The sequence below is a fragment of the Manis pentadactyla genome, chromosome 10 (genome assembly GCF_030020395.1).
Source record: "Manis pentadactyla isolate mManPen7 chromosome 10, mManPen7.hap1, whole genome shotgun sequence".
NCBI classification, from domain to species: Eukaryota; Metazoa; Chordata; class Mammalia; order Pholidota; family Manidae; genus Manis; species Manis pentadactyla.
This window is the reverse complement of record NC_080028.1, coordinates 97,302,723-97,319,307: the sequence shown is the minus strand read 5'-3', so window position 1 is coordinate 97,319,307 and position 16,585 is coordinate 97,302,723. Positions and strand designations below refer to the sequence as shown.

The window sequence follows — 16,585 nt, the reverse complement described above, 5'->3', positions numbered from 1 at the left end:
TTGTTGTGCCTCTTTCTCCCCCTCATCCACCACGCCCACCCACAGCAACCCTTCCCAGAGGGTAACCGAAAGTCACTTCTCAGTGTCTGTGAATCTACTGCTGTTTTATTCATTTTGTTTTGTTTTTAGAGTCCACATATGAGTGAAATCATACAGTACGTGTCTTTCTCCACCTGGCTTATTTCACATAGCATAATATCCTCTAGTCCATCATTGTTGTCCCAAATGGCAGGATTTCTTTCTTTTTTTTTACAGCTGAATGACATTCCATGGTGTATATTTACCACCTCTTTATCCATTCATCAATTGTTGGACACTTTGGTTGCTTCCATATCTTGTTATTGTAAATAATGTGGTGATAAACATGGGGGTGCACATATCTTTATGACTCAGATTTTGTTTTCTTCAAGTAAATTCCTAAAAATGGAATTACTGGGTTGTATACTATTTCTATTTTTAGTATGTGGAGGACCCTCTATACTGCCTTCCATAGTGGCTGCACCAATTGGAGGGTTCCCGTTTCTCCACAACCTCACCAACACTTATTATTTCTAGTGTTTTGGATAGTGAGCATTCTAACTGGTGTGAGTGATATTTCATTTCCGTTTCAATTTGCATTTCCTTGATGATTAGTGATGTGGAGCATCTTCATGTGCCTGTTGGCCATTTGTATTTTTTCTCTGTAAAATTGTCTGTTCAGGTCCCCTGCCCATATTTTCATTGGGTTTTTTAATTTTTTGGGTGTTGAGGCATATTCATTATTTATATATCTGGATGTTAACCCCTTATCAAGTAAATCATGTATGAGTATATTCTCCCATACTCTAGGTTGCCTTTTTGTTCTGATGATGGTGTCCTTTGCTGTACAGAAGCTTTTTAGTTTGATGTAGTCCCACTTATTCATTTTTTATATTGTTTCCCTTGCTCAGGGAGACATGTCCAGAAAAAAACTGCTCGTGCTTATGTTCAAGCGATTTTTGCCTAAGTTTTCCTCTAAGGGTTTTATGGTTGAATGTCCTATATTTAGATCTTGAATCCATTTCACATTTACTTTTCTGTATGGAGTTAAGACAGTGATCTGGTTTCATTTGCTTGCATGTAGCTGTCCAATTTTCCCAACACCATTTATTGAAGAGTCTGTCTTTTCCCTGTTGTATATTCATGGCTTCCTTGTCATACATTAATTCACCATACACACATGGGTTTATTTCTGAGTTCTCTATTCTGTTCCATTGATCTATAGATATATTCTTGAACCAGTACCACACTGTTTTGATTATAGTGGCTTTGTAGAGTAGCTTGAATTGAGGGAATGTAATACCTCTAGCTTCTTCTTTATCAAGATAGCTTTTGCTGGTGAGGGGTGGAGCCAAGATGGCAGCGTGAGTAGGACAGTGGGAATCTCCTCCTAAAAACATATGTATTTTTGAAAATACAACAAATACAACTAATCCTAAAAGAGAGACCAGAAGACACAGGACAATAGCCAGACTACATCCACACCTGCGAGAACCCAGTGCCTGGTGAAAGGGGTAAGATACAAGCTGCAGCCTGGCGAGACCCGAGCGCCCCTCACCCCAGCTCCTGGTGGGAGGAGAGGAGTCAGAGCAGGGAGGGAGAGGGAGCCCAGGACTGCTAAACACCCAGCCCTAGCCATCCGCACCAGAGCGCAGACACAGTGCATGCATGGGGTGCTGGAAACTAGGGAAGCAGGACAGTAAGACCTGGGAGCGGGTCCCAAAGCCAGCGCGCCTGTGACAAAGAAAAGCAAGTGCTTTTTGAAAGTCTTAAAGGGACAGGGACCGCACAGTGGACGGAAGCATCCTGGGTCACAGTCCAGCAGCTGGAAATTCCAGGGAACTCCGGGTGCACCAACCCCCTGGGCAACAGCTCTGAGACCCCTCACAGAGGTAAACAGCCAAACAGACCCCGTCCATTACCCCTCCGGGGCCCCGCCATAGCAGAGCAGCGGCCTGAGGCTGGCCACACCCTCAGCAAGGTAGCTTCCTCCATACCAGCCGGGCAAGACACAAAGACCCAGTCTACACACAACTGCCCAACACAAGCCTCTAGGGGTTGCAGTTGTCCCAGTATAGGAAGGCCAGGAGCCAAGTGGAAAGAGGCTTGACTCTCCCAGCTGATAGATGCGTCAATAGCACTCCACTGCACCTATCAACATGAAAACGCAAAAAAATGTGATCCAGACAAGACTAACCCAGACAGCTTCGACATCCTCTACATCTTCCCCTGAGAAGGAACCTGGGGAGATAGATTTAACCAGTCTTCCTGAAAAAGAATTCGAAACAAAAGTTATAACCATGCTGATGGACTTGCAGAGAAATATGCAAGAACTAAGGAGGGAGAATACAGAAATAAAACAAGCTCTGGAAGGACTTCAAAACAGATGGACGAGATGCAAGAGACCATTAATGGACTAGAAAACAGAGAACAGGAATGCAGAGAAGCTGATGCAGAGAGAGATAAAAGGATCTCCAAGAATGAAAAAGTTTTAAGAGAACTGTGTGACCAATCGAAAAGGAACAATATCCGCATTATAGGGGTACCAGAAGAAGAAGAGAGAGAAAAAGGGATAGAAAGTGTCTTTGAAGAAATAATTGCTGAAAACTTCCCCAAACTAGGGGAGGAAATGGCCTCTCAGACCACAGAGGTACACAGAACTCCCATGACAAGGGATCCATGGAGGGCAACACCAAGACACATAATAATTAAAATAGCAATGATCAAAGACAAGGATAAAGTATTAAAGGCAACCAGAGAGAAAAAAAGGTCACCTACAAAAGAAAACCCATCAGGCTATCATCAGATTTCTCAACGGAAACCCTACAGGCCAGAAGAGAATGGCACGATATACTTAATGCAACAAAACAGAAGGGCCTCGAACCAAGACTACTGTATCCACCATGATTATCATTTAAATATGAAGGAGGGATTAAACAATTCCCAGACAAGCAAAAGTAGAGGGAATTTGCCTCCCACAAACCACCTCTACAGGGCATCTTACAGGGACTGCTCTAGATGGGAGCACTCCTAAAAAGAGCTCAGAACAAAACACTCAACATATGAAGAAGGGAGGAGAAGGAATAAGAAGGGAGAAAAATAAAGAATCATCAGACTGTGTTTATAATAGCTCAATAAGCAAGTTAAGTTAGACAGTAAGATAGTAAAGAAGCTCACCTTGAACCTTTGGTAACCACAAACTTAAAGCCTGCAATGGCAATAAGTACATACCTTTCAATAATCACCCTAAATGTAAATGGACTGAAGGCACCAATCAAAAGACACAGAGTAATAGAATGGATAAAAAAGCAAGATTCAACCATATGCTGCTTACAAGAGACTCACCTCAAACCCAAAGACATGCACAGACTTAAAGTCAAGGGATGAAAAAAGATATTTCATGCAAATAACAGAGAGAAAAAAGCAGGTGTTGCAATAATAGTATCAGACAAAATAGACTTCAAAATAAAGAAAGTAACAAAAGATAAAGAAGGACATTACATAATGATAAAGGGCTCAGTCCAACAAGAGGATATAACCATTATAAATATATATGTACCAGGAGCACCAACATGTGAAACAAATACTAACAGAATTAAAGGAGGAAATAGAATGCAATGCATTCATTCTGGGAGACTTCAACACACCACTCACTCCAAAGGACAGATCCACCAGACAGAAAATAAGTAAGGACACAGAGGCACTGAACAACACACTAGAACAGATGGACCTAATAGACATCTACAGAACTCTACATCCAAAAGCAACAGGATACACATTCTTCTCAAGTGCACATGGAACATTCTCCAGAATAGACAACATACTAGGCCACAAAAAGAGCCTCAGTAAATTCCAAAAGATTGAAATCCTACCAACCAACTTTTCAGACCACAAAGGCATAAAACTAGAAATAAACTGTACAAAGAAAGCAAAAGGCTCACAAACACATGGAGGCTTAACAACATGCTCCTAAATAATCAATGGATCAATGAGCAAATCAAAATGGAGATCCAGCAATATATGGAAACAAACGACAACAACAACACTAAGCCCCAACTTCTGTGGGACACAGCAAAAGCAGTCTTAAGAGGAAAGTATATAGCAATCCAGGCATATTTAAAAAAGGGAGAACAATCCCAAATGAATGATCTAATGTCACAATTATCGAAATTGGAAAAAGAAGAACAAATGAGGCCTAAGGTCAGCAGAAGGAGGGACATAATAAAGATCAGAGAAGAAATAAATAAAATTGAGAAGAATAAAACAATAGCAAAAATCAATGAAACCAAGAGCTGGTTCTTCAAGAAAATAAACAAAATAGATAAGCCTCTAGCCAGACTTATTAAGAAGAAAAGAGAGTCAACACAAATCAACAGTATCAGAAACGAGAAAGGAAAAATCACGACGGACCCCACAGAAATACAAAGAATTATTAGAGACTACTATGAAAACCTATATGCTAACAAGCTGGGAAACCTAGGAGAAATGGACAACTTCCTAGAAAAATACAACCTTCCACAATTGACCCAGAAAGAAACAGAAAATCTAAACAGACCAATTGCCAGCAACGAAATTGAAGCGGTAATCCAAAAACTACCAAAGAACAAAACCCCCGGGCCAGATGGATTTACCTCGGAATTTTATCAGACATACAGAGAAGACATAATACCCATTCTCCTTAAAGTTTTCCAAAAAATAGAAGAGGAGGGGATACTCCCAAACTCATTCTATGAAGCTAACATCACCCTAATACCAAAACCAGGCAAAGACCCCACCAAAAAAGAAAACCACAGACCAATATCCCTGATGAACGTAGATGCAAAAATACTCAACAAAATATTAGAAAACCGAATTCAAAAATACATCAAGAGGATCATACACCATTACCAAGTGGTATTCATCTTAGGGATGCAAGGATGGTACAACATTCGAAAATCCATCATCATCCACCACATCAACAAAAAGAAAGACAAAAACCACATGATCATCTCCATAGATGCTGAAAAGGCATTCGATAAAATTCAACATCCATTCATGATAAAAACTCTCAACAAAATAGGTATAGAGGGCAAGCACCTCAACATAATAAAGGCCATATATGATAAACCCACAGCCAACATCATACTGAACAGCGAGAAGCTGAAAGCCTTTCCTCTGCAATCGGAACAAGACAGGGATGACCACTATCCCCACTGTTATTCAACATAGTACTGGAGGTCCTAGCCACGGCAATTAGACAAAACAAAGAAATACAAGGAATCCAGATTGGTAAAGAAGAAGTTAAACTGTCACTATTTGCAGATGACATGATATTGTACATAAAAAACCCTAAAGATTCCACTCCGAAACTACTAGAGCTAATATCGGAATTCGGCAAAGTTGCAGGATACAAAATTAATACACAGAAATCTGTGGCTTTCCTATACACTAACAATAAATTAATAGAAAGAGAAATCAGGAAAACAACTCCATTCACAATTGCATCAAAAAGAATAAAATACCTAGGAATAAACCTAACCAAGGAAGTGAAAAACCTATACCCTGAAAACTATAAGACACTCTTAAGAGAAATTAAAGAGGTCACTAACAAATGGAAACTCATCCCATGCTCCTGGCTTGGAAGAATTAATATCGTCAAAATGGCCTTCCTACCCAAAGCAATATACAGATTTGATGCAATTCTTATCAAACTACCAACAGCATTCTTCAATGAACTGGAACAAATAGTTCAAAAATTCATATGGAAACACCAAAGACCCCGAATAGCTAAAGCAATCCTGAGAAGGAAGAATAAAGCGGGGGAGGGGGGATCTCACTCCCCAACTTCAAGCTCTACTACAAAGCCACAGTAATCAAGACGATTTGGTACTGGCACAAGAACAGAGCCACAGACCAATGGAACAGAATAGAGACTCCAGACATTAACCCAAACATATATGGCCAATTAATATATGATAAAGTAGCCATGGACATACAATGGGGAAATGACAGTCTCTTCAACAGATGGTGCTGGCAAGACTGGACAGCTACATGTAAGAGAATGAAACTGGATCACTGTCTAACCCTATATACAAAAGTAAATTCGAAATGGATCGAAGACTTGAATGTAAGTCTTAAGTCATAAACTCTTAGAAAAGTCATAAAACTCTTAGAAAAAAACATAGGCAAAAATCTCTTAGACATAAACATGAGTGACCTATTCTTGAACATATCTCTCCGGGCAAGGGAAACAAATGTAAAAATGAACAAATGGGACTATATCAAGCTGAAAAGCTTCTGTACAGCAAAGGACACCATCAATAGAACAAAAAGGTATCCTACAGTATGGGAGAATATATTCATAAATGACAGATCCGATAAAGGGTTGACATCCAAAATATATAAAGAGCTCACACACCTCAACAAACAAAAAGCAAATAACCCAATTAAAAAATGGGCAGAGGAGCTGAACAGACAGTTCTCTAAAGAAGAAATTCAGATGGCCAACAGACACATGAAAAGATGCTCCACATCGCTTGTCATCAGAGAAATGCAAATTAAAACCACAGTGAGATATCATCTCATACCAGTAAGGATGGCTACCATCCAAAAGACAAACAACAACAAATGTTGGCAAGGTTGCGGAGAAAGGGGAACCCTCCTACACTGCTGGTGGGAATGTAAATTAGTTCAACCATTGTGGAGAGCAGTATGGAGGTTCCTCAAAAAGCTCAAAATAGAAATACCATTTGACCCAGGAATTCCACTTCTAGGAATTTACCCTAAGAATGCAGCACTCCAGTTTGAAAAAGACAGATGCACCCCTATGTTTATCGCTGCACTATTTACAATAGCCAAGATATGGAAGCAACCTAAATGTCCATCAGTAGATGAATGGATAAAGAAGATGTGGTACATATACACAATGGAATATTACTCGGCCATAAGAAAAAAACAAATCCTACCATTCGCAACAACATGGATGGAGCTAAAGGGTACTATGCTCAGTGAAATAAGCCAGGTGGAGAAAGACAAGTACCAAATGATTTCACTCATATGTGGAGTATAAGAACAAAAGAAAACTGAAGGAACAAAACAGCAGCAGCAGCACAGAACCCAAGAATGGACTAATAGTTAACAAAGGGAAAGGGACTGGGGAGGACGGTGGGGGGAAGAGAGGGATAAGGGAGGGAAAAAAAGGGGGCATAACGATTAGCATGTATAGTGTGGGGGGTGTGGGTGCATGGAGAGGGCTGTACAACACAGAGAAGACAAGTAGTGATTTTACAGCATCTTACTATGTTGATGGACAGTGACTGTGAATGGGGATGTTGGGGGGACTTGGTGAAGGGGAGAGCCTAGTAAACATAATGTCCTTCATGTAATTGTAGATTAATGATACCAAAATAAAATTAATAAAAAAAAAGATTGCTTTTGCTATTTGGGGTCTTTTGTGGTTCCATATGAATTTAAGATTATTTGCTCTAGTTCATTGAAACATGCCATTGGTAATTTCTTAGGGATTGCATTGAATGTGTAAATTGCTTTGTGTAGGATAGCCATTTTGACAATATTAGTTCTTACTATCCATGAACTTGGATAAATTTCCATTTATTTGTGTCTTCTTTAATTTCTCTCCTCAGTGTCTTAAAGTTTCCAAGTACAGGTCTTTCACCTCCTGGGTTAGTTTTATTCCTATGTGCTTTATTCTTTTTGAGCAATTGTAAGTAGAGTTGTTTCTCCTTCTGCTAGTTGGTTGTCTGTACATGGGAATGCAACACATTTATGTACATTAATTTTGTATCCTGAAACTTTGCTGAATCCAGTTATTAGTTCTAATGGTTTTTGGTGGAGTCTTTAGGGTTTTCTATATACAGTACCAAGTCATCTGCAAACAGTGTCTGTTCTATGTCTTCCTTACCAATATGGATGCCTTTTATATCTTTATCTTCTCCGACTGCCATGGTTAAGACCTCCAGTAGTATGTTGAATTAAAGTGGTGAGAATGGGCATCCTTGCCTTGTTCCTGATCTTAGAGGAAAAGCTTATAGCTTTTCACCATTCAGTATGATGTTAGCTGTGGGTTTGGTCCTTATTATCTTATATATGGTCCGTATGATGTTGAAGTATGTTCCCTCTGTACCCACTTTGTTGAGAGTTTTTATCATGACTGGATGTTGAGTTTTGTCAGTGCATTTTCAGCATCTATTGAGATGATCAGATGGTTTTTATCCTTCCTTTTGTTAATGTGGTGTATCACGTTCATTGATTTATGAATATTGTACCATCCTTGCATCCTTGGAATAAATCCCATTCTGTTGTGATGAATGATCCTTTTGTTGTATTTCTGAGTTTGATTTTCTAATATTTTGTTGAGGATTCTTGTGTCTACCTTTTTTTTAGTTTGCCTGGTTTTGCTATTAGAGTGATGCTGGCCTCATAGAATAAGTTGGAAGTATTCCCTCCTTTTCTACTTTTTGGAATTCTTTAAGAAGGATGGATATTAGCTCTTCTTTAAATGTTTGGTAGAAGTCAACTGTGAATCCATCCAGTCATGGAATTTATTTACTGGGAGTCTTTTGATTGCCAATTTAATTTTATTACTTGTAATTGGTCTGTTCAGACCTTCTGTTTCTTCCTGGGTCAGTCTTGGAAGGTTGTACTTTTCAAGGAATTTATCCATACCTTCTAGGTTGTCCAATTTATTGGCCCATAATTTTTGATAGTATTCTCTAATAATTCTTTGAATGTCTGTGGTATTGGTTGTAACATCCCCTTTTTCATTTCTGATTTTGTTTATTTGTGTCTTCTCCCTTTTTTTGTGAAAAGTCTGGCTAGGGTTTGTCTGTATTCTTTCGCTTCTCAAAGAATCAGCTCTCGGTTTCATTGAGTTTTTCCATTGTGTTGTTCTTCTCTATTTTATTAATTTCTGCTCTCATCTTATTATGTCCCTCCTAGTAACTTAGGTTTTCATTTCTTGTTCTTTTTCTATTTTCCTTAGTTGTGAACTTAGACTGTTTATTTTGGATTGTTCCTATTTCTTGAGGTTGGCCTGTATTGCTACATACTTTCTTCTTAGAACTCCTTTTGCAGCATCCACATACCTGGAACTGATATATTTTGTTTCCATTTGTCTTCTTGCATTGCTTGATTTCTTCTTTGATTTGTTCACTGATCCATTGATTATTTATCCTGTGTGTGTATGTGCTTTCTTTTGGTTTCTTTGTGTATTTGATTTCTAGTTTCATACCACTTGATCTGAAAAGATGCTTCATACAATTTCAATATCTTTGAATTTATTGAGACTGTTTTTGTGTCCTAATATGTGATCTATTCTGGAGCACATTCCATGTGCACTTGAGAAAAATGTGTATGCTGCTGCTTTGCAGCAGGAAAGGTCTTTATATACCTGTTAAGTCCATCTGGTCTAATGTGTTGTTCAACATCTCTGTTTCCTTATTTACTTTCTGTCTGGGTGATCTGTTCACTGATGTAAGTGGAGTGTTAAGGTCTCTTAATATGATTGTGTTGCTGTCAGTTTCCCATTTAGGTCTGTTCGTATTTGTTTTATATATTTAGATGCTCCTATGTTGAGTGCATAGATATTTACAATCATTATATCCTCTTGTTGGACTGATCACTTTATATTTGTGGAATGTCCTTCTTTATCTCTTGTTACCTTCTTTGTTTTGAATTCTACTTTGCCTGATAAAATTACTGCCACCCCTTCTGTTTTTCCTGTTTATTTGCATGAAATATCTTTTTTTCCATCCCCTCACTTTCAGTCTGTGTATGTCCTTAGGTCTGAAATGAATGTCCTTTAGGCAGCATATAGATGGGCCTTGTGTCTTTATTTGTTCTGCTACCCTATGTCTTTTGATTGGTGTATCTAGTCCAATTATATTTAAGGCAATTATGGATAGATATATACTTGTTACCATTTTATTAACTGTTTTCTGGTTGGTTTTGTAGTTTCTCTGTTCTGATCTTCCTCTCTTATCTCATCTCTTATTATTTGATGGTTTTTAATACTGTTCTGCCTGGGTTTCCTTTTTAATTTTTGTGTATCTGTTATATGCTTTGGGTTTGCAGTTACCATAAGGTTCATAGACTCTTTCCTAAATATATAACAGTTTATATTAAGTTGATGGTCACTCTATTTCTAACACAATCTGAAAGTACTCCTTTTGTATTTTTCCTCCTCCACACTTTATGTATGTCATAATCTACATCTCTTGTATAACCCATGATTGATTTTGCGTATAGTTGATTTTACTACTTTTGTGTTTAACTTTATACTTGCTTGGTAAGTAATTGGCCTGCTACTTTCATTGTAGGTTTGTTTCATTGATGAAAAATATTTAGGCTTAAGAATATTTCCAGCTACAGAAGTCCCTTTACATGTCTTGAAGACCAGTTTAGTGTTCGGGAGTTCATTTATCCTTAGTTTATCTGGGAAATGTTTAATCTCCCCTTCAATTCTGAATGGTAATCTTGCTGGGGAGAGGATTCTTGGTTGTAGGTTCTTCTCTTTCAATATATTAAATATTTCATGTCACTCCCTTCTGACCTGTAAAGTTGCCATTGAGGAATCTACTGATCGTCTTATGGAGTTTCCCTCACAGGTAACTATCTGCCTCTCTCCTGCTGCACTTAAGATTCTCTTTCTCTTTAATCTTTGCCACTTTAATTACTGTATGTCTTGGTGTTGTGTCCATGGGGTTCCTTTTGTTAGGGGCCCTCTATGCTTCTAGGACCTGGGTATCTATTTCCTTCCCCAGATTGGGGAAGTTTTCAGCTATTCTTTCTTCAAAAAGAATTTTTACCCCTTTTTCTTCTTCTGGGACCCCTGTTATGTGAATATTGTTTCATTTGGAGTTGTTGCACTGCTTCTAAGCATCCTCTCATGTTTAGCAAAGCTTTTTCCTCTCTGATTTCAGCTTGGTTGCTTTCCTGTTCTCTAATTTCCATCTCGTTGATTCTCTCCTCTACTTCCAGAAGTCTACTATTTATTCCTTCTATTGTATTTTTTATTTCAGTTATTGAATTCTTCAACTCTGAGTGGCTATTTTTCAAATCTATCTCTCTGATGAAGTTCTCTCTGAGATCAATTCTTTTCCACATGTCAATGAGCATCTTTATGACTGTTACTATGGAATCTTCATTAAGAAGATTGGTAATCTCTGTTCCATTTGGCCTGCTCTCTGGTGTCTTAGTCTGTTCTTCTGTTTGAAACATATTCCTCTGCCGCTTCATTTTGTCTGCATTGCTGTATGTCTTCCTTTGTATTAAGTAGATCATCTCTGCCTCCTGGTCATGAAAGAAATTGCATCCTTTGGTGCCAGGAATCTCAGGACTCTCTGCTCACCAGTGCCTGGTTTTCCTTTGCAGTGGAGCCACAGTTCCTCACCGTGGGCTCTGGGTGGGAGAAACTTTCAGCCTGCATACTGGCAATGGTCGATTTGTGCCAGCAAAGGCTGACAGATCGCCTCAGGGTGCCCAATTGCATGGGGTGCAGTGTTTCTGCAGGGATCACTATGAGCAGGGCCCCTGTCTTCCTGTCAAGCAGCAAATGGCAGCCACTGCTGGGTGAGTGGTGCAGGCACAGCAAGTGCACAGAGAAGTGTGGCACAAAGCTGAGTCACAAGGGTGATGGACCCTATATTTGGAGGTGGATCCCACAGGAGTCTCACCAGTTGGGCTGAGAGAGGGCTGGGAAAGCTGAGAAAGTCTCACTCTTCCTACCAGGTAGCAAATACTAATGGCTGCTGTGTGGAGCATTCTGCCAAGGTGGGTGGGCATGTGCATATGGAAGTGCTTCAGGGGTGAGCCATCAAGAATGGATATGGAGTATATGGGTGTGGGTCCTGCAAGAACCCAAGGAGTTGGGTGGAAGAATGGCTGGGAGAGTATCATCCACCTGTCCTTCTCCCCTGGGGAGAGAGCTCCTGTCATCCCTGTCCTTCCAGCACACTTCCCACTGCTGGTAAATCTTTCAAAGTTCCTCCTCTGTTTTGGGTCTCAGCAGGACCTGTGGAACATGCCTCTTCTCCACAAGCATCAGGAGTCTCAACCTCCCAAAGGGCCCATACTCTCCATGGAGTCCAGCCCTGTTAATCACCAAAGCCCAGTGCAATGTACACTCACAGTGCCAGAAAAGATCTCCAGGAACATGTGTGCAGGTCTCCTGAGCACTTTTCCCCTGCCCACTCTATTGCTCTCCCTACCACTTGTTGGCTGGAATGGGAGAAGAGCTGGGGTCCCTGGTCATGCTCTGCCTTTACCCTTCTCTGTGTGGTCTTCTCTTCTTCACCCGGTGTTGATGGTCTGTTCTGCAGTCTTCAGGTAGTTTTCAGGATAAGTTGTATTTGCTGTAGTAGCTTTCTTCATGTGCATGTAGGAGGTGGTTACTGCCCTGCCATCCTACTATACCATCTTTTTTACAACAATCCCCCATTTGCTCTTGAGTTAGTGCAGACATCAGGCTGAGGACCTGCAGGAAATCCTCCCTGCTTGTTAAGCAGCTTCATGAGGGTGGAGGTGGGCACAGGTTCCCGGTAATGCCCGTGGCTGCAGTCCCGTGCCAGCTCCCTCCTCTTTGGTATGGCGTGACTCTTACAAAATGAAGTCATATGCTCCTCAGACACTGAGACATCCTCCCTGGACAGGCCTTGAGCTTGCTCTCCTGAGAACGCAAAACCAATGTCTGCTTTGGGCACACATTGAGTTCTGCATAGACTTGATGCTCTCCTACATATTGGGGTGGTGAGCAGAATTTGGAATGGACTCTGGGAAACTACCTGGGATGTAGGCTTTTTGTCTCCTGACAAAAAGCCCCTGGGTGGAAGGACCTTATTTTGTTTTCCAAGGTGTCCCTAGTGCTAGCATAGTGTAGTACTTGCTGAAAAACGATGTCAGAGTTGAGAAGTTGTTGTTTTTATGGACCAGGGGTCCTCTACACTTCCCCCAAGCTCAGCACTTCGCCATCCTGCATCTTCACAACTACAAATCAGAGACAAGTTACTGTCCTTGTCTTTCATTCATCCAGGCATCAGAGTAAATGCTTACCCTTGAGTTTCAGGGACAGAGTCAGGCAGAGAGATCTAATGGTAAAAAAATGCCTAATTGGAGGGGTTTTGGCTGAAGTATAAGTATTTGTGACATATACACAAGCATTTCCCTCGACACATCTCAGTGTACTTTCAATGCATCTGTATGAGCGCACTGCCTGCCCAGCCACCATTAGCCCATGGAAGCCTCCCCGCCCACACACCAAGGCTATTCTCCTAATTCCCATAATAGTCAAAGGCACAGCATTTGTACCTATTCCAGAATGTTCTCTAAATAATGACTCTTTAAATATTATATAACTACATTGCCATTATCACTTTCCACATATCCACATGTTTCCTTAACATCAAATGTTGAGGAATGAGATTTGAATAACTCATGGTCTAACCTTGAAGGACACAGACAGACAAGGAGAGCAGGGATTGTACTGCAGCAGAGCAGAGCCTGGTGCCCACGGCAATCACCTGACTTCAGCGAGTCTGGGGAGAGGGAGCAGAGGAGGAGCAGGGGGGCAGGAAGGGGAGAGAAGGGGAAATACCACCTGAAGTAGTTGGAGGCCTGTCTCCTGCTCTGTCCTCCATGACCATCTAGCCAGGCAGGTCGGGGGGATGCAGGAACCCCCTCTTCCTTCAGTCAGTCTCATTTCCTACTTGCCTTTTTAGTGTGAGCACCTCCCCACCCTGAATGTCATTTTAGTGTTCAGAGGTGAATTTCTTTTTAACAGCACTCATCTCAGGTCTTCAATGAGACTGAGAGGCCCTGCAGGCCAAAGGGGATGGGAGGGGCTGTAGCTCGGGTTCCCACCCCAAGTGCCCGTGGCAGGATTTCATGACTCATCCACAACATGGTCCCGTGTGCTTCTGGCTGAGGAGCCTGAGATCCCCATTGTGGATCTTTGCTGTTCTCATGTTTCATTAACTTGCTTTCATCCACTATTGTGGGTCCAGGTTCAGTAAGAAGAACAAGGACGGCATAAATCCGTACACATACCTGCCTTTTGGAACTGGACCCCGAAACTGCATCGGCATGAGGTTCGCTCTCCTGAACATGAAAGTTGCTATCGTCAGAGTCCTGCAGAACTTCTCCTTCAAACCTTGTAAACAAACACAGGTCAGACATATAACTCACTGAATAAATAATGTTCATTGAGAGTTTTTCTTAACTAAGAAATATACATGCATATATTAGTATAAGGGAATGTGTTCTATTCAAAGAATCATTTGCTCCATAGGCCAGAGAATCTATCTGGAGCCATGTATGGCTCTGGGGGTCCTCAGCTATGGAGCACTGTGTGGCTTTAAAAACAGCCAGTAGTAAAGGTCACCTATGGCCCCTGCAGTTACTGTGATGTGATTATGCACAGGCCTTTGAACATGAGCAAAGTTTAAATTCGGTTTCCAGGGCACAGGAAGGAGGGATGTGTGGGCACAGTAATGCATTTAATATGCAGGCCCTCTGGTAAGAGGAGGAGGATGGACAGGGTTTCCCTGTCATTTGTGGCTTTAGTGCAGCTGTGTGGCTTTCCTGTAAATGTGGACAAACAGAACCCTGGACGCTGAGAGACTGGGATGGGCAGGTCCTCTCACAAGCTCCTGGCCATGCACAACTAGGCACTTCTTTCCCCCCAGAATAGTGTGCTTGCCCTGAAGTCACAGAGACTAGAAGGTGACTCTGCATGGGGCCACTACATGAAGGAGTGATAGGGGAACAGGGGGCTCAAAGTGTCAGTCCAAACCCTGCAGTTCTTCACAAGTTCACTACTTGCCCTATGTCAGGAGACACCAGATGTTAGAAAATAGGCGTAATCCCTCCCATGACCTCAGCCATGAACTGGATGGTTCCACCGGGCTTTACAAGTGAGGACACTCCTGTGATGTGTCGTACACTTCGCACATAGGATAACACCACAGGTTTCAACATACACAAAATCAACTCAATGTGGCTTTTCAGAATTGCTTACCCTGATGCCTAAGAATGTGGTTTACATTTTTGAAAGAACTCATCCTTTTACTTAAAATTTAAATCAAAAAAGACCACAAGCCAACATGATTATACCTCCATCAAGCTGTACATACATGGCAGCTGCTCCACAGATAATTTGTTGACTGAATGACAGATGAGCTTTCACCATCCAGTCCTGGCACAGCTCACAGAATAAGTGCAGAGAATTACAGCAGGGAGGGGGCTGGGGAACGTGGTCCTGTTATAAGATGCACAAGTGCTGGGGATGTCACATACAACATGGTGACAGTCGCTGACACTGCCACATGGCACACGTGAGGGGTGTGAAGAGAGGAGATGCTAAGGATTCTCACTACAAGGAAAACATTTTCCCATTTTTCCTTTTTGGTATCTATATGAGATGATTGTGTTAACTAAGCTTATTGGGGTAATAATTTCTTGATTTATGCAAGTGAAATCATAATGCTGTACACCTGAAGTTTGCACACTACTGTATGTCAATACCTCAATAAAAATGGAAAAAATGTAAAACCAAAAAGATAATAAGGGAATACTGTAAAGAACTTTATGTCCATACATGTTATAACAGAAATTAAATAGACCAGTTTGTTGAAAGATGCAAGTATTGAATCTCACTCAAGGAAAAATAGGTAACCCAACTGTCCCTGTATCTTTGAAAGATATTGACTGGTAGTTTAAGAAAAAGAATCAAAGATATATGATGCTTAAAGTAGTTTATTAAATGTTTGTGTCCTTAATGTATCTTGTCTTTGCTGGCTCCATTAACTGATTCTCATGTTTAATTACGTGTGGCAGATCCCCTTGAAATTAAGCAATCAAGGACTTATTCAACCGGAAAAACCCATTGTTCTAAAGATTGAGTTGAGAGATGGAACCTTGAGTGGCGTCTGACTTTTCCTAAAGATTCTGCTTTGTTCTTCGGGGAACCTGGATCCCACAACACCAGAGACCTCAGCTGACTCTGTGAATAAAACCTGGGATGAAGAGGCTGTTAATGTAGTGCACGTGATGAGTAGGGCTTCCAAGTGTTCATTTCACTTTCCAGTGTCCCAGTGGAGTATTATATATCCTGGTAACATGCAAGAGGACACTAATGAGCACCAGCTTACCTGATTCTCTGGACTCTCTCTGTCCACCCCAAGTGAGCACCTTCTGCTCCTCCTGAACTCTGATCAAGAATGAAATTTCTCAACGATTTCATCAACCATCTCTAATGAAAACAAGAATGATTACACTAATGGTTAAAGCACCTGTGTTATTTCGAATTTCTATATTAGGTATTACACTGATCAAGTCAATAAACATCTCTTTACAAAGTGTAACGTGATGCCTTTGTGCAAACTAGGGGGAATCGATAGACAGAACATACAGTTACAGTGACTAAATGTTCTTCACCTCCAGCTTAACCTGCCATTTTGGAAAATAACTGCATACACCTTTCACAGAGGTTTATTAAAGGTGTATAGTATAAACTTTAAAGCACCCCTTAAAATAACAGTGTCATACCCAACAACCCAACAAAGGGTACAAAATG

The 16,585-nt window shown here is 40.9% G+C and overlaps 1 protein-coding gene across 1 annotated transcript in view; it reads left to right on the top strand.

Moving 5' to 3' along the window:
* Nucleotides 1-16,373, top strand: part of LOC118933647 (cytochrome P450 3A12-like) — a 50,737-nt gene extending 34,364 nt beyond the window's left edge. The window contains exons 12-13 of the mRNA XM_057487353.1: nt 14,016-14,178; nt 15,847-16,373. Coding sequence (XP_057343336.1) covers nt 14,016-14,178; nt 15,847-15,942 — 259 coding nt within the window. The 3' untranslated portion in view covers nt 15,943-16,373. The remainder of the gene's footprint in view (nt 1-14,015; nt 14,179-15,846) is intronic.
* Nucleotides 16,374-16,585: the final 212 nt, after the last annotated feature.